This window comes from Xiphophorus hellerii, chromosome 2 (genome assembly GCF_003331165.1).
Source record: "Xiphophorus hellerii strain 12219 chromosome 2, Xiphophorus_hellerii-4.1, whole genome shotgun sequence".
In the NCBI taxonomy this organism is placed as follows: Eukaryota; Metazoa; Chordata; class Actinopteri; order Cyprinodontiformes; family Poeciliidae; genus Xiphophorus; species Xiphophorus hellerii.
The window spans coordinates 11,866,852-11,890,492 of NC_045673.1; the positions used below are offsets into that span (position 1 = coordinate 11,866,852).

The 23,641-nt window shown below is 38.2% G+C and overlaps 1 protein-coding gene across 2 annotated transcripts; it reads right to left on the bottom strand.

The window, feature by feature from the left end:
• Positions 1 to 1,079: 1,079 nt before the first annotated feature.
• On the bottom strand, positions 1,080 to 21,398 carry fam107b (family with sequence similarity 107 member B). 2 transcript variants are annotated; one of them, XM_032585044.1, is made up of 4 exons: positions 21,217 to 21,398; positions 4,880 to 5,033; positions 2,086 to 2,242; positions 1,080 to 1,990 (listed from the first exon to the last, which is right to left on the bottom strand). In XM_032585044.1, exons 2-4 carry the CDS (start codon positions 5,005 to 5,007, stop codon positions 1,871 to 1,873), a joined length of 405 nt encoding a protein of 134 aa, XP_032440935.1. In that variant the 5' UTR covers positions 5,008 to 5,033; positions 21,217 to 21,398; the 3' UTR covers positions 1,080 to 1,870. The 2 variants fall into 2 exon arrangements, with proteins under 2 accessions (XP_032440935.1, XP_032440926.1); XM_032585035.1 differs by lacking the exon at positions 21,217 to 21,398 and adding an exon at positions 6,228 to 6,409.
• Positions 21,399 to 23,641: the final 2,243 nt, after the last annotated feature.

The window sequence follows — 23,641 nt, forward strand, 5'->3', positions numbered from 1 at the left end:
CACCTATGATGAAAATATATTCACGATTTCAGAACTTATTTTACACTTCTCATTACTGCAAATTGGATTTGAAATGCTTTTTTTTAATTTATTAAAATCTAGGTTAATTACTAATATTTAGTTGGTTACTCTTGTTTTATTTGATACTTTGTATCAAAATCTTAGATTTAATTCCAATTTCATAGAAAACTCAATTTATGAAACATATTTTTTTTCCATCCCAACTCCCAAATCCAAGCTTAATGCAATTCTTCAGATTTTAAGTTCCATGTTAGTGAACAGAAATTCTATTCTTTAAATATATATATAAAAAAAAAATTCCCTTCTCACCCACCGCGTGGTTTCTTATCCTCTGATCTCGTGTCCTCTACCAGAGGCCTGGGAGCTTGAGGGTTCTGCGCAGTATCTTGGCTGTGGCCAAGGACTGCACATTTCTGGCTAGATGTGCTTATGTTGTCCTGGATCTGTTGTAGCCATTGTCCAGTTTTGGGGGGTGACGCCCCGCGGGCCCCGATGACCCAGGCCACCACTGTGGTCTTCATTCACCCTTCCAGGCCTCTTCCAGTTCCTCCTGAAGGCCCTGTAATTTCTCTAGTGTTCTCGTGCTCCGTTTTTCCTTATGTTGCAGTCGCTTGGTATTGCTACATCCTAGCACACGGCTTTTAAATATAGATATAATATATATTATATATATACATATACTGTATATATATATATATATATGCTATTTTACTGTGAACATAATTGGATTCAAATCCTACAGTTGTGATGCGTTTAAAAAAAAATTCTCCATTTCCACTATAATTAACAGTTGTGTGTGAAATCAAATGGAAAACCAGCAGTGTTCATCAGGCTATTGACTTGTTAGGGATACTTATTTTAGAATTAACCGTTTTCTATACCTACTTATTCCTTGCAGGATTACAAGGGATTGGTGTCCTATTTCAAAGTGAATAGACGAGACTGTCAACTCAGAGTCTTTGTCTTTGCGGCCGTCCTGTGTTGGATTAGCAGGTTCTCCCAATACCTACCTCACATGGTTTTACCCACACAGAACACAAACATGCATGTTAGCCAAATAAAATGTAAATTATTTATTAAGGAACACATTTTTTCATACAAAACAATAGAATATATAAAGAAAAAAATCCCTCATGTCTAGGAGTTCTACTATTGCTTAAAATTGCATTAGCTGAGGAAATATCATGTACATTAAAAAACAAACAAACAATAAAGCATATTTTCACACAACCTCACACTCCCTTTGTCCTGTTCTGGCTTTATATGCCATGCTGTAAAACAAAATAAAACACAGAATGACTAAAAGTGTCCTCCCCTACACCTGGGCTAAAAGCTACCAACATAAATAACAAAAAGCACATTTGTTTGGCTTTTATTTTACACAGCTTTAAGAGTCCATCCAGTGTCCACTTTTTGATTTTTCTATGATTGTGAATATGAGCAACAAAAACAATAATGACAACACTGATAACAGGAAATAGAAACGACAGCTCGCAGAGGAGAAAAAGAGCAAAGACAGATTGGGTTTGGTTCATTTCCTCCACTAGAGCTCATTGGAAGCTTGCTGGCCCGTGTTGAAAAGCGTGTAACATGTCTGTTAGGTGCCTCCTGTGAGTGGGGATGCTGCGTACTGCTGGACAGGAGCGAGTGCTGGCGGTCCATTGCAGGGAGAAAGAAGGGGTTGGGGGTCTTTAGTCTCTAAAGTATCTCTCCTTGCTGCAGGAAGGAACAGCTGGGTAAGGGAACGCCAAGAGGCTCATCTTGGTCAGGTCACCAATCGTGTTGCCACAGACACAACACACACTCCTTGGCTTCTCAGTCAGCCAGACCCAGACACCCCGGCTGGATTTTAGGTGGCTTGCTCTTCACCGCCGGCTTCCTGCTTGGTGCGGCGCAGGTTGCCCTTCATCTTCACAAACTCAGGGGTGTTTTCCTGCTCCTCCTGACTTTTCTGCTGCTCCAGTTCAAGCTGGACAACGGAAATAAAGAAACCAAATAAATCAGTGTACCATTAATAATGAACTTAGAGAGGTAAAAAAATGAGTTATATGTTAGAAGATTTACCTGCTCTAGTTTCTGTTGTCTTTTCATGAGCTCTATTTCCAGGTCGCTTCTCTTCTTGTGAGCCTCCTGCTCCTCCTTTTGGGCCTTGATAACTTGTTCTCTCTTCCTCTTCTCTAGAACTTTCTGGAGCTCTGGCTTGTTCTGAGGAGCAAGGCCCCTTTACAACAGATAGAGAGAGCAACAAATCAGTATGAGACAACATGTTTCACGAAACAAGCTTAAACAAATCTGTGGTACTACAAGCTCATGGAATTTCGGGACCGCATTTAGGGGGCGATTTTCCAGGAGATTTATTCAGAACAGATGAACATCATGACCTCGTTCTAGTTAGTAAACTATATCTGCGTTACATCATCTGGATTACATGACGATTATGTTTCAAAAAATTCTGATTTTTGGAGATTGTGCCTGAGAAACAAAAGTATTCACACCCATTCAATTCTTTCACATTTTATCCCATTAACACTAACTTCAATGTGTCTAAGTGGGATTATATGCATTAAAAAATTAGCACATAATTGATTGACATAAATGAATAAAAACAATATATTGTTTCCCAGAATCTCTGACAAATGAAAATCAGAAAAATTCGAGGTTCATATTTACTCCCTTGAATCAAGAATTTGTAGTATTTTGGGGTACGTTTTCACTAGCTCTACAAATGCAGAAAGTGGTGGATATGGACATTTACACACACTATAATTTAACATTTTATTTCTATGAAGAATTATTTTTTAATGTGCATTCTTTTTCTTCATCTTTACAACTAAGCATTACTTTGTGTTGGTCACAATAAATCCTGACAATACATGAAAGTCTTCAGGTTGAAAAGTAACAAAATACTCAAAGGTTTAAGGGGTATGAATAGTTCTGCAAAGCACTGTAGTTGCTTGCATATTGTAAACTATCCTACTATTCTCTCAAATAAGCTAAAGGGAAACTAGAGGGATTGGTACATGACTAAGAAAGTCATCTTAAAAAAATGTGAGATCATTTTGCCAAGAGGAACAAAGTTATGTAATCTACCAAACTTCTCCAAGTTAAAGAAAACGTGGGGGAGGAGAGCTGAGATTGTTAAACAGAAGAATAAGGAGAGAGACTGACTGGAAAAGAGAAAAAACAACACACAAAGCTCCCACAACAGGGTCACTTATTACTGTGACAGGCTGTGCTTCATAATAGTCCAGCTGTCATTTTAATTTAAAAACCTTCTGATTCAGATGATCAGATTTCTCTCATGACCGTTTGCCTTCTGAACCGAGTCCTGACTGAATGTCTTTCTACCTGCCCACAGTACAGCACCAGCAGCATCCTAATTAAATGCATGATTAGATCCTACGGATTACATAACTGGGCTCAAAATGTTCCAAGATGCAGCGGGAGTTAATTTACAAAAAGACGTCACTTTCTGTAGAGTCATTGCTGCAGTTAATCTTTTCATGTCTTATGAAAGCACTTAGCAATTCTGAGGCGAAGCAGACGATAAGAGACGTGACTGGGCAGCTTTACGGTTTCCAGTACAGACAGACAGACAGACTGTAACGATGCTTACATCACTCTGCTTTTACATAATCAGTAGCCGTTCAACCCCCCTTTCCCACCCACACCCTCATCCAAGTGCACATCTTCTAACAAAAAGGGACTCCATTTCTGACATTCTCACACATTACTCTTTAAGGGTTTCTGTGGGGTAGGGTCACTGTCACCAAGGTAGCAGAGGCAGAAAAAGGCACTCAGCTGGAGACTGTTTTGTAATCTTGATTACATAACATGTTTTTTCTTTTCTTTTTTATCCATCCATGCATCCATCCATCCACGCACCCCTCCCTGCCTCTCCTCCACACCATTATCACTATGACTAATCCACTGTGAAGGCAACATTTCTTTATATCAGAATGTGCTAAAAGCCCAATCAAACCATTTCGTCTCCCCCAAAAATCCCACTTCAGCCTGTCTAGACCCATAGAAACAATACTCTGCACCATTTAGAAGGTCAACATAGTATTACAATTTTTTTCCCACTAAATCTTATTGTAATTTCATTGTTACAAATTGGATCCCAGTATTTGACCTGTTCAAAGACAGAGCAGGGGATGCTGTGATGGAGCAGCTGTCAGCATCATGAGTATTTACACTGCTATTTATAGCTCAGGCACAAAGTGGCCACTGCTGCACAGTGAGAAAAAAAAAAAAACATTCAGTGCTGAAAGGATGATCACAGGTGCTGGAACATGTGCATTTACATTCACACATATGGGCGCTCATATCGCCTTAAAATAACAAGCAATCAGGTGCTTTTAGATTTGCGTGGGACTTTTACATAACTATTTTTGACAATACGTTTTTTTAATGCAATACTTCTGGTGAAAGTTTTGCATATTAAGCCAATTAACGATGCTGCTGGAGGTTGAATCAGTGAGCTCAGCCAAAGTGTCACAGCAAAAGCATCAGCTCTGTGTGCAGATGATTAGAACACCAGCAGGGATGTTAACTGGATTCAGTCATCCTCCATTAGTAAAGATGAAACTAAATTATCGAGGATCTGGATGCAGTCTAATGTTTTTTTCCCCGTTTTGTGATTGTTATGGCATTACCAAGGTAATGACCAACTAGAAAGTTTTACTGAGCCATAAATGAATAAATCACTATCTTTAAAATACGTGGGATTCACATTTGATATATTTTATTGCAGTCACAAACTGATAAAAACTGTTCCTACCCACAAGCAAACAGACAGGAATGAGGGCATTAGAGAAAAAGAAGGGACTGGAAGCTTTTTTATTTATCGCCCTACCTCTTCTGGTTCATAATAAGCTCTCTGTGTAGGTCCTGGTGGTTTCGGGAGCTCTTGACTGGATTAATCAGCTTTTTGGGTTGGATGAGCTCATCACAGTCTCCCTCCAGGTAGTCCGGTTCTGCCATGACACTCCTTCCAGGATCACACGGATCTGCAGAGACAGAGGACAATGAGAAAATGACAAGTTGTGACAAGTCTAGCTGGAAAACGGATTTAGATACAAAAAAAAACCAAAAACTCATATTAGCAATTTTTGGACATTTAAGTTTTAGTGTGATTATAATATAAACTGATAATAAGATGTAATGATAATAATAATAATATAGGTTATATTTTTATTTTAAAATATGGAGATTTTGTTTTAGTTTACTTAAAAATCTATAGAGATTATAGACATTTTAAAGTTGAGCTTTCATTTTTGGCTTATTTAATACAATAAACACAGATAAATGAAATACTCATTTCATTTATATAGATAAATGAAATGAGTATTCAATAATCATGCTCTCTAGCAAACCAGAGTCCTGCAATCACATCATAATATTGTGTATAAATATCAGAGAGAAACCCCTAAAAAAAAATCAATAAAAAAACCAATCAATCTTTTCAAATCCTAATGGAAACCTGTTCCGAAAACTCTGACATAAGTTTCTGAATTGACTTCAGGGGACTCGGTGCTGACATTACATAATTGTTCCAGACTGGGTGAGGTTGAACATTTCATTCTCCTGTCATGTGGTAAAAGAAACATCTGCAACACAACAGATTTACCCAGACAGCACATAATTAGATACAAATAAATTTTGATGCAGGTTTTAAACTCCAGATGTTGATTATGGACCTTTGGCCAAAATAAACTACACAAAATAATTGCTATTTAATTCCCACATATACATAAATATTAAAATATAAAGATTTGGCCAAGATCCATAATTAACAGTTTTATTCTATAAAAAACATTTAAAATAAAAGTTTTTTGTACACTTTCAGGTGGAAGTTATGCAATTTAGCAATTACCGACACAGTTGGTGTGTGGGAAAATGTTTCTCATTCATTTATTCATCAAACGTAATATAATCAAGAATGGTTAAGTTTTACTGCAAGTTGGATTGCTATCCTTATCAGAGTATGCTTAACCTCACAATATATAACTTTTTATTGAAGCTACTGTTTGCACATCTTAAATCTGGACAGACAGTTCAAAGAGGCTTATGGAACAGCATAAAAGTCAGTTTCCTCCTTTAAAATGTATTAAAGCATTACAAAAGATTTAAGAAATCCACTAATAAATACTATAAAAACAAAGTGTACAAACTGTACAGAACTGATTTCTGAAGTAACTCACCCTGCAGATGAGGAAAGACAGGATATCTGAACATGGTCGCCATCCTGGCTTATTCTGATTAAAAATCTGTTTTCCAGGAGAAGGAATTAAACGCGTTGTGTTTGTCAGAATGTTATGAGCCTCGCGTAGAAGCAGAGCTTCGTTCTGCACAGCTGTCTCTGACTGAGCTGGTTGGAGTCCAAAGTCTGTTTTATAGCTAGCTCTCTCTCTCTCTGCCTCTCTTTCGCATACACACACCAACACACACTCTGTCTCTGCTCCCGCCCTAATTTGTTCTGTCCCCTTCACTTTCAATAGACATCTCTACCAATCAATTGGGAGCAATCCTTCATCAATAAGGAAACTATTTCTGTACTCAGTCATTGATTTATACAACAAAGAACTGTTGGTGAGCACAATACTGGACATGGTGTGATTAAAAAGCCTCCTTTTAAAAGAACATTTAGTCTAACAGTGACTGTATAGATCAGATGTAACCATCTTTCATTAGCAGACAAAGTCAGCCAGTCTGTTCCCAGGCTGGCTGAAGAATCATTGAAAACCAACAGCATTTTTGTTGCCAGTGCTTGTGATTTCAAGATGTTGCCTCGTCATGCAGCTTCTGTTAGGTCACAGTCTGTGACCGATGAGGACAGACTGAAAACAAACAGTGAGCGGGCCAATCACAGCCAGTTTCAACCAAAAACGCGTTTCACTACACGTGCTGATAACAAGCATGAGGGGGGAGTGTATCCACAAATTCAAAACATGGCCTAGATTTAGAAGATCAGTGTATTGATACAAAGAAACCACTAGAGGTCAGTGTCACTGCATAACAGCAACTAAACCATGTTGGTTACATAACAAAAAAGTCCAACATGAACAAAGCAAGGTAAATTATAATATCATTGTTCTAAACAGAATTTATGCTGAGTAAAACAACATGTTGTTTCAGTTGGTAATGATGATTTTGTAGTTTCTATGAAATGTTTTAAATGCCTCAGTCAGAAATCTTCTGATGCATTTTCAGCAAATTCATTCCATAAAGTTTTTATAAACTATGATGAAAGTAGCAGTGGTGGAACCTGAGCTCCATCACTCCTCAGATGGACCTCAGGCTTTAGCTAATGGCTTTGTTTAATGTAAAACAAAAAGCCAAAAGAAACCAGATGTTCAAGCAGACCAATGTTAGCTTCAATAAATAAATAAAATAAAGTGTAGAAAATTTTGATGATTCCCAGCATGTATGGAGACAGACAGATAGTGGAAAAGCAAGAACAAATGAGAGCAACTACTTATGCTGTGTTAAGTTTACATCTGAAGACAGGACTAGAGAATGCATCTAAAATAAAAAATGAGAAGGTTTTAAAAATGTTTGACAGGATGGCACACCTTGGAAAAATAACATGCTCTTTACCAATGCAACACTTGTAATAAAACTTTGGGAACCACAGCTTTAAATCATAAAAGCATGACTCTAAACTATTATTACTATGTTTAGAACATGTTACATGCAGTTGCCAAAAACCAGACATCTCAACTCTTGTAATTAATTAAAAAAAAACACGACTGCCTCTTTGTATTATGAGACATTGTGGTCACAGGATAAACTAAGATGGTGAGGATGTGTAGCAGTTCATTAAGCTGTGAAGTACATCCTGGGTGGATTGTGTTAATGCAGAGGGAACTTAAAAGACCAGTAGTGTTGTCACGGTGTCTGTTATAGCATAACACATCTGCTGCTACTTCCTCTGTGCCCCAGGGAGAGAGAGGAAGTAACATAGGGAGTTCAAAAGGAACCTGCACCCTCAAATTGGAGCGATTCTTAAAGCCAGACTTATAATTAGATGTTTAAGATGTTTTATTTTATGTCCCTTTTGGTGCCCCTTAGCCACTAGAAACAGCAAAGTCCATGCAGACAATTTTTGATGGCTTCTTAAGGCATACAGCTTTTATGCTTTGTGACGTTTTGAACAGCAAAATGTCCAAGAAAAGTTTGTATTTGGAAAATATAATTTCATTCCACTTCTCTGAAACTCAATCCATGCATTAAATAAAGCAATTTATGATGTACATAAAACTGCAGACCGTTGTGGGTGAAGGATTACTTCAGTTTCCAGGATTCCATTAAAATAGATTGTTTATTAGTTTTGGAGACACACCCTAACGACAGAGACAGGCAAAAACATAATGAGCCTTTCAAAGGGACAATCTCCAAGATATCCACGAAGAAGATAATTCAGATAACTTACTATGCTCGAGCATTCAGAGATAAGACGAGATGATTTGTAGGTTAAACCAATAGAAACTAAGAAGAAAAAGTGGGTCAGCACCGAGTACAGAATAGGACGTTTAATTTCAAACCCTCCCTTCAGTCCTCTAAATAACTCGACTGGGATCTTGTTTAAAACTTTAGAGTTTAATGATAGAAAATATCCTATTTTGAATACCGCAAACAGAAGTAGAAGGGGGAAAAAACAGTTACAAAACGTTCATCCAGGGTGTTAGTTAAATAACACAATTCTTCTGTTCTTTCTGAATAAAATTGAAATACAAAGCAAGGTTGTTTGATAGAAAAGGAAGTAAATCAACAGTCGGTTTTGCATTTGTGGTTGTGTGAAAATATGCCCAATGGTTGCAGTCTGCATTAGAGCTAATAGAAGGGAGCGATCTTAGAGGGGCAGAGTGCCTGTGCTGTGCCAACTGATTGCATCATTTGTGGTTAGCTCAATTGCAAGAGCCAACAGCAGCCTACATTTATCATACATGCTAATTTCTGTGCTTCTAAAGGTAGCGGTAGAAATACAGTACTATTAATATTTTCATTCGATTTCACAGCTCTAAAGCAAGAATGAGTGATAAATGAATCAGCTGCAATGTATGACTTTATAAATGTTAAGCTGAAATAAATGTCCTTAAAAAACAGTTTTTAAAATGGCTATCTTATTAGCTTAAAGTGTTTTAATTGTAGTGGTTAATCAACAAAAAAGATTAACCACTAGAAACTATATCAAGTTTCCCAGTAATAAAAACAAATAAATGAATATATAGGAAAAGCACCACCAGAAATGACCCTAGAACAGCTACAGATTACACAAACGTTTTAAGTGATTGTTACAGCTCTGATCATTTCAGTTTATTTTTATTCTGAGTAGCAGCTCATAAAATGTGTTTACCCACTTTAAAGTGGGTAAAGTGAAACGTTGCCATTTGCACACCGCATCCTAACTCAGTGACTGACGTTTGATTCAATCAGATGGGAGGACCTAGTCCACCATTTTAAACCAATGTGAGAAAATAAAATAGTTATGTGCAATACATTACTTTTGAGATTATTTTAAAGTACTTATAAAACATGTAATACAAACTGTCTTTTTACTTCCATGCAGTTTAAGCACACTTCTTTAATTGACTCCTTTGTAGACTGCTGTCTGATCAGTGCAGCTCCAACACTTCAGTAAGGGCCATAGCAGACACTGTGGAAGACTTAATTTGCCTAATCTACCCCACAGATTAAACTTCAGTGCATAATGCAAAAGGCTCTGAGCTGATCTAATCTTTTAGCTAATAAAATATCTTGGGAGTCTTCAGCTTCTTGGAGAAGGCCAAAAAAGTCCTTATAACGTTTCATGCCGCTACCAAAACTTTTTTTTTTTTAACAAGACTTATTAACATTTCCTCTGGGAGGTGAGAACATTATATAGTTGAGTAAATTGGGTGAAAAAAGTGATTTTTAGACTACTGAAAGGATACTAACATTATGCTGAGGGAAGCAAAGCAACTAAGCATCTACCGTACTCATTTAAAATCTACCAATTTGGCACCTTCCCACACTTTTGTGCATTGGTATTGAGACTTCTGATTGTGTTTCAGCAATACAAAAATGTTAAATATACAGTACAGACCAAAGGTTTGGACACACCTTTTAATTCAGTGAGTTTCCTTTATTTTCATGACTATTGACATTGTAGATTCACACTGAAGGCATCAAAACTATGAATAATACATGTGGAAATATGTACTAAACAAAAAAGTGTAAAACAACTGAAAATACCCCTTATATTCTAGTTTCTTCAAAGTAGCAACCTTTTGCTGTGATTACTGCTTTGCACACACTCTGCATTTTCTTGATGAGCTTCAAGAGGTAGTCACCTGAAATGGTTTTCACTTCATAGGTGTGCCCTGTCAGGTTAATAAGTGGGATTTCTTGCCTTATAAATAGTCATGAAAATAAAGAAAACCCATTGAATTAGAAGGTGTGTCCAAACTTTTGGTCTGTACTGTATATAAGTATATGTATATTTTTTGGATATTCTGCTTTTTTAATCACAACTGATTCTCTCTGTATCTCTCTGTAAAATCATGTATGACTTAAAAGAATGAAAACAAAACTAATTCAGCAAAGTATCTCACCATTTTCTGTCTAGATTTTTAACTGAACAGGAATCTCACCTGTTCATCATCCAGATGAATAGGTGAGATTCCTGTACATAGAGAATATTCCTCTATGTACAATGTCCCTTTTACTTAAACTAAAAATAGCAAAAAGTGGGAACTCACACCATTTTCAGCTTGTTGATATCAACCAACAACTAGCAATTTCTTAATTTTTTAATTGAATTCAAAACTATATCAAAGTACCTACAGCACATCTTTGTCTTTTAAGTGCTGTAGACCTCAGGGGGGAAATGAATCAGTCAAAACAGGGATCAGTAAGTCAGATCTAAAAAAAAAAAAAAACAGACATTATCCGCCTGTTTGGAGCATCTTCACCAAAAGCAGAAGCTATAGGATCCATCTTGAGCTCTAAGAGTGCTGCATGACATTAAGCAAACATAGCGTTATCATTGTGTTATTACATTGTGCAACTGATGACATCAATTGATGCAAAAGATCACGCAAATTGCAAAATCTAACAGGAAAGCACAATTTTAATGCATAGCATTTGAAATATAACTTTTCAAACATCACATTCCTGCAAGTTTCATTTGCAGTTTATTATATTGTGCAACAATCATTGATGCCATGTTTAGTTGTAAAACTTTAAATCACTTTGGAAAGTAAACTGTTACATTGGCATAATGCACATAGTGAGCAAATCATGGCTGCTGAAGTCTGTATCCATAATGCATTTAGAGTTGCACTGAGCATCCAATTCAACCTGCTAAACAGAAAGTTTTATAGGGTGTCAGGAATGAGTGACATCATTTTCATTTAAGTCTTTTGCATTTATATGTCCATTCTGAAACTGGTGAATGATGAATACAAAAAGGCACTCTTTGCTCTCACAGATTATCCGTGATCGGAAGGAAGGCTAAAAAAAAAAAAGGATGGAGATGAGAATCTAGACTGGCCATATAAAAACTATGGAGACACAAGGAAAGAAAGTCGATCAATAGGAAGAAGAAGCAAGAGAAAATAAATTATATGAGGGAATTATGTTGAGATCTCTGCCAGGGTAGGCAGACTGGGAAAAAGGACTGTCTTTAAGACTGTCCTTTCTCAGTCTTAAATGGCCTCTCTTTTCTTCCTTCTACAGATTTCCAGAACAGAGAGGATCAGGGTTATGAGAGTAGTTTGTGCCCCTCTTCACCATCTGAGCCCACAGTTGTCTTCAAGGAAACGGGGACAAACAGAACAGCAAAGGGTGGGGTTGGGTAGTCAGCTGTCATTGGTCATGAACACATGGGAGACCACACCCACGTAGTCAACCGTGAAGATTTTAACAACCAATGCATTTGTTTATAGAGGTTTTATGAGAAAGAAACACTTTCAGTACACTGAGTGGTAAACGAATCAGTTTAGAACATGTTTCAGCATGTCTTCTATTACCTATACTTTCTCAGTCCCTTGCTTCTTATCCCTTCTCCTGTCTTCCCCTAATCTATCCGCCTACCCACTCACAGATGGGAAGTCCACCCCCTCTGGGAAAATGCGTCATCAAACCCCCCCTAAAGCAACCCCCACCCCTTATTCTTTCTCTCCCTGAGGTGTCACATACAAACTGTCCTCCCTCTTGCTGTGTGCTACAAACTGGACGGATCCGGCTACGAATCTCCCAGCCTGTCCGTTAATGAAGCGGCCAATGAGCCATAAATAAGAGGAGGCACAGATAGATGACTTTTTAATTGACAGTTCAGGAGGGACACAAGGAAGGAGAGCAAAAGTGTATGCAAGTTAGAGTCCTGTAAAAACTCAACGAGTGACTGAGATTTGAAGGCTGAGCCATAACAATGAGATCATTTCCAAGAATCCTGTGCTCATACATGCTCATTCACAAGACTACCCTGTGAAAACATGTCCCAGAAGAAATGTGGCTGGCTGTTTATAATATGTGAGCACTACTCTAGTAGAGATTACTTTAAGTTTAGGATTGGTTCTTCAAAATTTTGCGTTATCTTTGTCTAATGTATTAAAAGTCATAGATTTGGATTTGGCTATAGAGTATTAAAAATTAAGGGGTGGGGGGATAGTGAGAGAAATATGTCTCTTCAAAAGCATGCTTGGGAGTTTGGGGGTTGAGATCTGTTTTGCATTTCCTTCCTTAGAGTTAGGGGTATGTAGCAATAGAGAAGAAGAGCAGGGGAATTCTGTGGGCTTCGTCATGTACTGACCTCTACAGAACAGCCATCTCTTCTCCCACAATGCAACAATGTCACCGGGGAGATGAATGGGGTGTGGGAAATTTACAGTCCGATATTTTAGGGTTCACTGAGCACTGACAAGCAAATGCGCTGCAACACCCACAATAATTCATTGAGTCATGTGACAGTTCAGTTTCCAGCTGTGGAGTATGTTTATGTCTGGAGATACATAAAGTATTAAAGGGGCAATGGGGCAGCTTTATAGTGAGCTATGGAACCCAGCCACGTTATGGCCTGCTGGTGAAGAGCATTCAGTCAAAGCATGCAAAGTTCTGTGACTCGTAGACTAACTTTAGACAGCAAACTGTTTTGTCAGACTTCACATGCAATTTTAGTTTCTCTACTGGATCTGGACTTAAATCTTCGTGCCAGTGCATCATTCCTTACAAGATGTGCTGTTTGGAATTGACAACAAAGCTTTTAAATGCTGACTTAGTAGATGGTTTGCCTTAATAATGCGCTATTTAGTGGGATTGTTTATGACTTGAGAACCAGCATCAACAGATGTTCTTTAAATCAGTTTTCCCAACCCTGGTCCCAGCATGTTTCAGATGTTTCCCTGCACATTGGATTTAGTTGATTGCAGTTCAGCAAACACCTGTCAATTGAAATCACCTGGGTTGAAGCAAGGAAGCACCTTTCTGCATCCCTGCTCATTACAATAAGATTGTATAATGCTTCAGCTCTTAACTGTATAGCTGAAGAAATTACCTACTTCAAATATCAGAAAGCCCATTTAGGGGAAAAAAAAACATTACCAATTTCTATTGTGAGAATAACAATTTTCATTATCTCATCAGTGCAATGTCTAGACTTGATTCAGATAATTTTGTTGCTGGTCATAGAACAAAATCATAGAACTAGAATTTGAGACGTGTCATACTTCCAAACTCAAAGGTAAACTTTACATGAGTTTCATAAACATAAAAGGCCATTGAAAATTAGGAAGAATTAAACAATACGTGCAGAGACTTCAATGTGACTCTTTTGTTCCCGCTTTTGTTCAACCTAACGACTTCTTTTTTTTTTTAAAGGTCAACCGCAGCACTGTTTTACTGCCCTATTATATTCAAAAAAGCAAATTTTGCCCGCCTGCATTTTTTAAACCCATGTTAGTCAACAAAACAGAGTGCTTTGACTTTTTTTTATTGTGAACTTATCTGCAAAAGACACTTTTCTTTTGTTGCTTTTCTTGACCAAAACTTCTTTTGTGCAGATGATACACTGCCTGGCCAGAAAAAAAGTCGCCACCTGGATTTAACTAAGCAAATAGGTACAAGCCTCCTATTGGATAAGTACTACATAGGCGATTATCTTTCAGCTGGCAACAAGTTATTTAACCCCAGCTGATGCAATGAGTAACTCCTCATTTCTTAAACAACCATGGCAAAAGACACATCCTGTGGTCGTGGAAAAGACGTTAGTCTGTTTAAGAAGGGTCAAATCATTGGCATGGATCAAGCAGAGAAAACATCTAAGGAGATTGCAGAAACTACTAGAATTGGGTTAAGAACTGTCCATCGCATCATTAAAAACTGGAAGGATGGTGGGGAACCATCGTCTTCCAGGAAGAAATGTGGTTGGAAAAAAATCCTGAATGATCGTGATCGGCGATTACTTAAACGTTTGGTCAAATCAAATCGAAGAAAAACAACAGCAGAACTCAGGAGTATGTTTAATTGTGAACGCAAAAGCATTTCCACACGCACAATGCGAAGGAGAACTCAAGGGGTTGGGATTGAACAGCTGTGTAGCCGTAAGAAAACCTCTAATCAGTAAGGCTAACCAGAAAAAAAGGCTTCAGTTTGCTAGGGAGCATAAAGATTGGACTCTGGAGGAATGGAAGAGGGTCATGTGGTCTGATGAGTCCAGATTTACCCTGTTCCAGAGTGATGGGCGCATCAGGGTAAGAAGAGAGGCAGGTGAAGTGATGCACCCTCATGCCTAGTGCCTACTGTACAAACCTGTGGGGGCAGTGCTATGATCTGGGGTTGCTGCAGTTGGTCAGGTCTAGGTTCAGCAACATTGTGTGCCCAAAGAATGAGGTCAGCTGACTACCTGAATATACTGAATGACCAGGTTATTCCATCAATGGATTTTGTCTTCCCAAATGGAACGGGCATATTCCAAGATGACAATGCCAGGATTCATCGGGCTCACATTGTGAAAGAGTGGTTCAGGGAGCATGAGACATCTTTTCCACACATGGATTGGCCACCACAGAGTCCAGACCTTAACTCCATTGAGAATCTTTGGGATGTGCTGGAGAAGGCTTTGTGCAGTGGTCAGACTCTTCCATCATCAATACAAGATCTTGGTGAAAGATTAATGCAACACTGGATGGAAATAAATTTTGTGACACTGCAGAAGCTTATTGAAGCAATGCCACAGCGAATGCAGGCTGTAATCAAAGCTAAAGGCGGTCCAACAAAATATTAGAGAGTGTGACCATTTTTTGGTGGCGACTTTTTTTTTGGCCAAGCAGTGTATATGTTCAAATATGCCAAAAACGCATCATTGAGTGTTTTGACCTTTATAAACAGACACTAAGTATAAGATTTCTTGAAACAGCATAGAGTGGATCTAAGTAGAGAGGAAGAAGTTGTCTTTATTCAGAGGTCAAGAGCATTTTGAAATCAGGTCACAAAGCTTTGAAAGTGAAATAGTAAGTGATTAAAAACTCTACTGTTCTACAGCACAATCTGTAAACTTCTGATAACAGACCCAAGAAAAAGGAACATTTATTTATAACATTACTTTTTCTCTTTTTAAAACATTGCATGCAAATAAAATTTTGTTCCCCAATTAAACAACCTTTCACATTTGGAAATATGACTAATTCTTATGTTTAACTGAGCTTTTCCTGGTTTCAACTGTAAGTTAGTTACTAGTTCTTAACTGTATTAACTTTTGTTTTAACCCCAACCTATTCACCCTTTTTGATTGAAAGCATACCCCTAAACCTCCTTTACTAAACTTTTTCATAGCCGTGAAGCATGTTGAGTATTTAGGTACAAGGGTAGGACCTTAAAAACGTGATTTTTCAGGGGAATACTTGAAAGTCAGTGGTTATAATTTCTACTGATAATGCAAGCATTTCATACCCGTTAATGGAAATGCAGATGTTTAGGCAGTTGGCAACACCTGGTGTTGGGGTAACTGGTCTTACTCTATATAACGTGTTGTGTTATTTTAGCTCTGGTTCTACCACTCCAGAAGAATTTCATTCATCTGTTTAGCCTGACTGCAACCACATGTAGTTTTTAGATGAGCAATCATGCAGGTCTATCAGATATGATCACATGCCACAGCTTTACCTTCTATTGTTCAGATGTTTCACAGGCAAACATAATTTAATCACAGTTTTTTTTTAAAGTTAAAAATAAAACTATTTGGCATTTCAGTTCAGTTCATTGCTGACTTAAGTCATTTCAAGCAATAGCTTGTGTGAAGACTGTACAAGCCCCACAGTCAGGCAGATTATGGACAGAATGGGATGGATTCAAAAGGCACAGACATGACTTTGAGTCACACAGAAGGAATGTGATGATCCGGCACACTGATTATTGCTGTGGGCACACAACAGCAAGCATGAACAGAAACAGGAGCACCCGCATGGACCTGGTTGTGGGAGTCAAACTACTAGCTTAAACACTTGTCCTGAATAACTGGTGAAGGGTCACAGTTTGGAAGAGGGGAGGATGGCTGAGGTCACAACTGTGAGTTAAATACAAAAAGCTGTTCTGTACCGTTTCACAGCTGGCCCTGACACATGCTCCTGTATGTATATATATTTAGATTTATGGAGAACAGGTGGATTCATCAGAAGACAGATGAGCATGACAACTGCATTGAATCCAGACAAACAGGGACAACACTACAAAAACAGGTGGACTTTGATGTAAACATTTGCTTAAATATTTCAGTATTAGGCTTCTAACTGCAATATTAATGCACTGTAATGAAAAAGTAGTTATGCCACTTGAACTTTTTCACATTTTGTCATGTTACAACCACAAACTTCCATGTATGTCATTTAAATGGCAAGTAAAGGACCAATACAAAGTAGCACATACAGTAACTATGTATCAGAAGGAAAATATTAGGCCTTTACATATCTTTTTTTACATTTGTCTTACGTCCTCCAAAGGAAGGGCTGGGTGACAAAACAATAATGATAGCTATTGTGATAGACGTGATCAAGGTACTCTGATGGAGAGTTTCATAGAATTCTGGGAAATATAGTTGGAGGTGTGCAGTGTCTACCCCAGTGGAGAAGAAACAGGGCTAGGCGTCCAAACTTCAAACTTGCCATCCATTCATGTTGCGGGAAATGAAGGAATTTGCCATGAAAAATCTGTGTAATAAGGACGCTCGACTATGAAATCTCAACCATCCGCCGACATTGCACGCAGAGTCCTGTGCGATTCACAGAATACATACAGTATTCCTCAGTCGTCAGAGCAATTTTATGTTTTGCTACCATGCCCCACAACTGCTTAAAAATAAAAAGGAACAGGGTGGAGAGAAAGGAGAAAATGAGTACAACAGCTCAAGAGGAAATTGTGTATGAAAGACAAAAGGTCACGTAACTAGTTTGGCAGTATTTTGGATGTTCAAAACTAATCAATTATCAACTGATAAGAAATGTTTATATTGTGATACGGTTTTTTAGCCAATATTGCCTAATATTTTTTTGAACCTCCTCATGCAGCTATTTCAGCTGCCTGTCCTAAAGATTGATATATTATAGATAAATACAAATAATTCTGGTTGAAAAGCTCAAGGGGTGTGAATACTTCTGATGGGTAGTATATTTCTCTTGCCATGTTGTGTGTTGCTTAGGAGTGTGAAGGGTTGTTTAGTTGTAAGGAAAGAGTCTTTGTTATGGCTGTGTCTTCTAGTTCCAGATTCAAAGCTTTGTGCTTAACTGCTGTTTTTCTCCTCATGGAGCAGAGTCCCGCCCATCCTGGCTGCCTACTGGCTGAACCCAGCTGGGACCTCAAATCTCATTGGCTGTAGGGTACACCGGGGAGTGGTAGGAAGGTTCTCCTTTGTTTACATGCCAGCAGAGAAAACCCCAATAACAAGTGTTACCTTGAGCAACCAGACAAACCTGGAAGACACACACAAACAAACATATAGGGGTGCAAGAAGTGTGCACGGTGCACACAGACTGTGAAGTAACAAAGAAACCAAACATCAAGATTCTTTGTTCACTCAGATTTTGTGCCTTACAAAGTACAACATAAAAGGACATGAACAATTATAATAGTATTTAAAAGAGAAAGTAATGATGTAGTTTTTTTTAAATCCGCATTCAGATTTCGCTTGCTGTGAATATAACATAAAAACTGAAAACGTCAGACTCCTGCCTTCTGAATAAAGAGAGCACTTTCTTATCTAGTTGCATGTTCCGGCTTGTACATGAAGTCATAAATTTTGATTCTTTCTCATAGTACTTACTCCAATACAAGCTGCATTCACCCCCAACCTCCCTTCAGCCTAACAAGCCTCAAAGAGGGAAGCATTTAGAGTCCACGCGTGGGCATGATGCAAAACCAGCAAATGCAGTAATGGAGATTTATTGTGATTGAAGCTCTGACATAAGAGCAGGAAAATCAATGCAGTTCTCTTGGAAAGATCACTGTCTTTAGGTGCGCACATCCATGCCTTGGCTTCAGTACTTTGTATGCATGCTGAGTATCTATTCAATAAGTTAATCAACTGAACAAGTCACTGCATGCCTGGCTTTTACATGAATTGTTTGACCCCACTCCCTGCTTAGGCATTCAAACAAACACACAGAGAAGCCTGTGATCAGCTGGCCATCAATCAATTCCTGGATTGTGATCATCTTGCACCATAGCAACAAAACTGCACTAAAGTAAACAGATTCTTTGGCCTGCTGGAGGTTTCATTGCATCACTTGTATTTGTGTTGCCTCGTGTCTCAGTCAACTGACATACAATGTAGAGATGCACCAGTAAATCAGCCAGAGATTGGAATGGGTCAGGTTTCTCAAATACCAAATGATGCACAGGTGTTGATGATCCTGTAATTCTTTCATTTGTTTGATTCAAAACAACTACCTCAATCAAAGAAAGTGGAAGCAATTATTTTTCCTAATTTCTGTGTTATGGTCATGAGAAGAAAAAAATGGAATTGGTAGGCCAGCTGTCAATCAAAACTGGAAATCAGTAACGGGGAGAACAAACTTGATTTGTGCATCTCTACCACAAATGTGAGGCCTGGTCACAGATCTAGTACAGCTGAAGGAAACTAGAAAGACATACTAAAATTATGTCATAACAAATCAAAAGGTGCCTTAATGTTCTACGCAAAATCCGTAACTTGACATTATTGAAGGAAAAGACTTCTATTTTCGAACAAAACTAAACCTGCTTTACTGGTTTGGGGAAAAATGAGCAATGACGAGCAATCTGTTGTAGAAAAATTCAACAGTTTGATAATTAATGACATGGTGTTGTCACACCGTCTCTGCAAAATCTAGCAGCTGATCAGCAGACAAGTTTAAATTTGTATTTTTATGCAAAAACTATGTAAAGGTTTGGCATCAACCATACACGTTTGGTATTAATAAAAAGCAGACTTTTGGTTCTCAGTTTTAACAGATGAAAGAGGAACAAATGTCTGCACACAAAGTATTTCTGTATCAAATCAAACCAACAGGCAGAAGAAGTGGGGTAACGTCAAAACCACATTTACACGCTCACTAATCAGAGAAAATAAACAAAAATAAGGTAGTTTTCACTGCCAGCACGTAAAATGTCACCAAAAATCTAAGTTCATAGCTTCACCCTAAACATTCACACATTACAGTTGAGGTTTGCATTGCAGGTTGTAAGGATCAGGGCCTTCTGCTGAGCAATGGAAATGTTATGCCCTCACACAGATCAGCTGGGCTATGGTGGCACAGCATCAACACGTGTGGCTGCTGGTAATATGCCTCTTATGCGCGCGCACACACACACACACACACACCACACACACCCCCACACACACCTATTCCCCACCTTAGAACTTCTACTTTCTTCTCGAGGTCACATTCCCTAACCTAAACCCTAATTCTGTGCAAACACATTCACCAGAGCCACAAATTAATGCTTTCCATTTTCAGCTAGGAAACTATTCAGTTTCATTCACATATTTAAATTCCTTGGAGTGCAATAATAATAACGGAGCAGACAAGCAGTTTGGCTGAAAAACGCCCACCTATCACACGGTGACAGCATCTGCCTTTACTGGAAGCGCAGGACAAGCAAGATACGCTCGCCGAGAGAAACAAGAGAAAGGAGAAGGAAGGAGGGGGTTCAAAGATCAGAAAACAGATGTAAATCGTTCAGCAAACTCCTCTCCAAATGACTAACACATGTGCGAGAATTTCCCCCCTCTTTTTAAACACACAGACAAAGTGCAACCACGCTGCTCAAGACTTACTCATACCCTCTTCTTTTGCCACTTCTCCCCTTATAATCCAGATTTAAAACTACTTCACCTGAAAGTAAGTTTACCAGTGTTTGCAAGACTGTAATGCCCTAAAGTCTCCACCCAGAAAATACACAGACTCTGGCACCAGTTGGGTTCCCCCCTCCAGCCCTTGTTTGCTCAGTGTTAAAGTTTGACAGAAGGCATACAGAAATTTCACAACTTCAAGACAATGCAGAAACAGCACCTGACAGTTAGTCAGGCTGCCTGATGACAGCACATGCTTGTCAACTCTGTGACAGAGAGCAGTACTCATTGCTTTGTGAAACACACACTCCACTTGACTAAGATGAATAAAAAATAAACCTTTTGTGAAAAATATGCGTGCATTTTTTTCTGGATATAGCTTTATGACTTACCTCCAACTAAACGATTCCTTAATATATGGAACTGAGTTAAACTATGATTCTACATGTTATGTTTATTAATGTAATCTCTATGTATCTGCCTAACAGAGATAGTAAACAAGTCAATTTTCCTCCATTCATTTCCCCCCTAAAGATTAAACTGCCATCCGGTTTGGAGAAATATCTTACTGTCTGTATGAGCTGAACAATAACAGCCCAAAGTGTTTGTGCTCTACTGTCCCGTGTCTACAGTCCTGTGCCGCAACAATAGCAGACAATGAAGCAAGAGTTTGTGTTTTGCCATCTCATTCTCCCTCTACTCCATCCAAACTCGTCACTTTTTGGTTTTTAATCCCCCCCCCCCCCCAAAACCTCCGGTGTCTTACTCTGTATAGCGACGGGGTGGGACAGGCAGCTGAAACGTGCTGCTTTTGTTAGTGCGCTTGTAAAACAACCCCTCACGATAGAGGAAAAAAATCACCACAGACACACACACACATATACACCTACCTCAAAGTAGAACCCGACGCGACTTTCCCAACTCTGCTCGTTTATTATTTAAAATGACAAAGTGGTTCGAGCACCATTAGTGCGTCTCCGGAACACTTCTTCGGCTCGAGGTGTGTCTCCTTTAGCGAAAACTGTTCATTAGCTCGAGCGCGCACCGCACACACGGACTCTCAGGCAGAACCCATAGAAATTGTAAATTTAAAGTGAGAGGGAGGGGTTCTGTGACGCAATCAGCTGACCCCGCCTCCTTTAACCGCTTCTTTTCTTTCATCTGCTCGCGGGCTTAGATCAGAGGGGGACCCCACGAGCTCAGGGCGGGGCGGAGATGTAGCGCGTGCAGCTCCAGCGTGCAGCTGTAACTGTTTGCAGTGAGCCATAGCAAATTTTCTGTGAAGCTAAATTTCCACCTAAAAGTTAATGTATAAAGTGTGATATTATGAAGCTCATTAGTGACGGACGTTTTGTTTTGATTTGTGAATTCATTACCTCATTTCATAACTATGGGCTGCTATTTTGTCCCAGTCTGTACGTCTGTGTGAATGATTGAAATATAGTTCCAAAAATGTTCAAATCTAATAAATGTTTTAAATCAGCTGCATATTATTTTTCTGAGGGGAAAAAAAGTGCATCACACCCTATTACCATCACATATGGTTCTAATTCTCATTTAGACCAGATGATTTGTAAAATATATTAGAGACCTCTTATCAAACCAAAGCATATCTAAGCAATCTCCTTGCATTTAATAATAATATATGCATATATTTATATATATATATTTATTTTTTTTACAGAAGACTTGGATTAAGAAATGAAAAATGACTTCATATAATTGGTTGTCATAACAAGTATGATGTCCCTCTTCCAGGTGGGTAGAGTAGCCAAAAAATGACCCAGTTAGAATAAAAAGTATTTGTTAAAAGGCAACTCAAGTACTCAGTAATGGTTTGAGCATAACTGTAGGATTTAATTTGTGGATATTTAACCAGATTTAACCAAAATGTATGTGGTTTAAAAATCAAAATAGAATATCAGTAAAATTAAATGCCTACTTAATAAAATAATGAATTAAGGCAGAAAAATTTCCAAATCACATTTGACACCAGTAATTGCAGTGAGTATTGTATATAATATGTTAGAACAACGTAAATTAGTACCTCTGAAAATAGTTTATAATATATTCAGTTGATCTTGAAATGGTACAAGTTCAACCGATTGTGTCAAGTAAGGTAGCCATGAAGTGTCTTTATCTACTGCATTTTTAGTTCAAACATGCTTGTTCTTACTTCAGTGTTGCAACCAGAGATAGATTGCATAGCCAAAAATTGTTCACAAGTAAGAGTTGTGTTACTTCACAAAAGTATTTCTCAAGTAAAAGTAAAGTGCAGTAAAACTACTTCTAAAAGTAAATATTTTTCAAAAAGTGACTCAAGTAAATGCAACATAGTAAATGATACTACCTAACTCTATGAAATGTCTGTGTAGCTTGTTCCTTGTGCCACAGGAACAAGCTGCGCAATGTTCGTTTGGCATTGCGTAGCTTTCCAGTGCTGACCGTTACAGTGGAGATGAGATGTCTGAAGCACTATTTAACTTCATAGCAAGAAATCATGCTTGGTAAACTTTCAAAATCTACAACAAATCAGTAAAGGGACATTCTAGATTTTGAGAGTCCAAATCCAAAAGTACTTTTAAAACAGCAAAAAAAAAAAAGCAAGATCGCAAAGGAAGTCGATTTGCAGTGATTTAAGATTAATCAGATCATATTTGAAAAAATAAGGCATTTTTAATGTTTTGTTTAGGTTATGCATCATTCTATAATGTCCTCTTAAAGTTCTCTTGATTGCTTTGATATCTTCTGAAACTAAAAGAAAACGTACAATTTATTTCAATACTTGACTGCAACCCAGTATTGTTTTCTGTAATCTGGTTTGAGATTTTTTCTGCATTTGAGTTATTTGTTTGCACTTCTCTTTGATTACAGCAGATCAGTCTACTGCTTGTTGTTGCCATTAAGTGAATATCCTGAGCATTCTGTGTGATAAAGAATAATCTTCTTACCACTCAGGGGTCTGTGGATCTGCTTATCCGCCACCCTTCTGTTAAATCTGCTCACTGAAACCCCTAGTTTTTATCATGAGCTGTCACCTCAGATTGCTTTGCTTATTTTAGGGGCAAATGGACAAGAAAATGCCCCTAGACGGCATTTGTTTTTGTTTCAATCTCTGAGGGAGGAACTGAGGAACATTCTGCTCAACTATAATGGCAAGTTTACTGGAATGAAAAGAAGTATGAAACAACCCAAGGGAACTTTACACTGAGCAAGAAAAGTGAGCAAGACAGACGTAAAACATTCCTATGTAACTTCTCATAACTCAGGAGAGGGCTGACTAAGAGAGTTGTGCTAAAACAATAGCATGAGTCA

Bases quoted from the DNA above. Each gene is read 5' to 3' on its own strand.
- fam107b (XM_032585035.1), bottom strand. From the start codon at position 6,270: ATGGCGACCATGTTCAGATATCCTGTCTTTCCTCATCTGCAGG. The intron at 5,034-6,227 runs GTGAGTTACTTC...CTGTCTCTGCAG, and splicing joins TGTCTTTCCTCATCTGCAGG to ATCCGTGTGATCCTGGAAGG. The intron at 2,243-4,879 runs GTAGGGCGATAA...TCTGTTGTAAAG, and splicing joins CTTATTATGAACCAGAAGAG to GGGCCTTGCTCCTCAGAACA.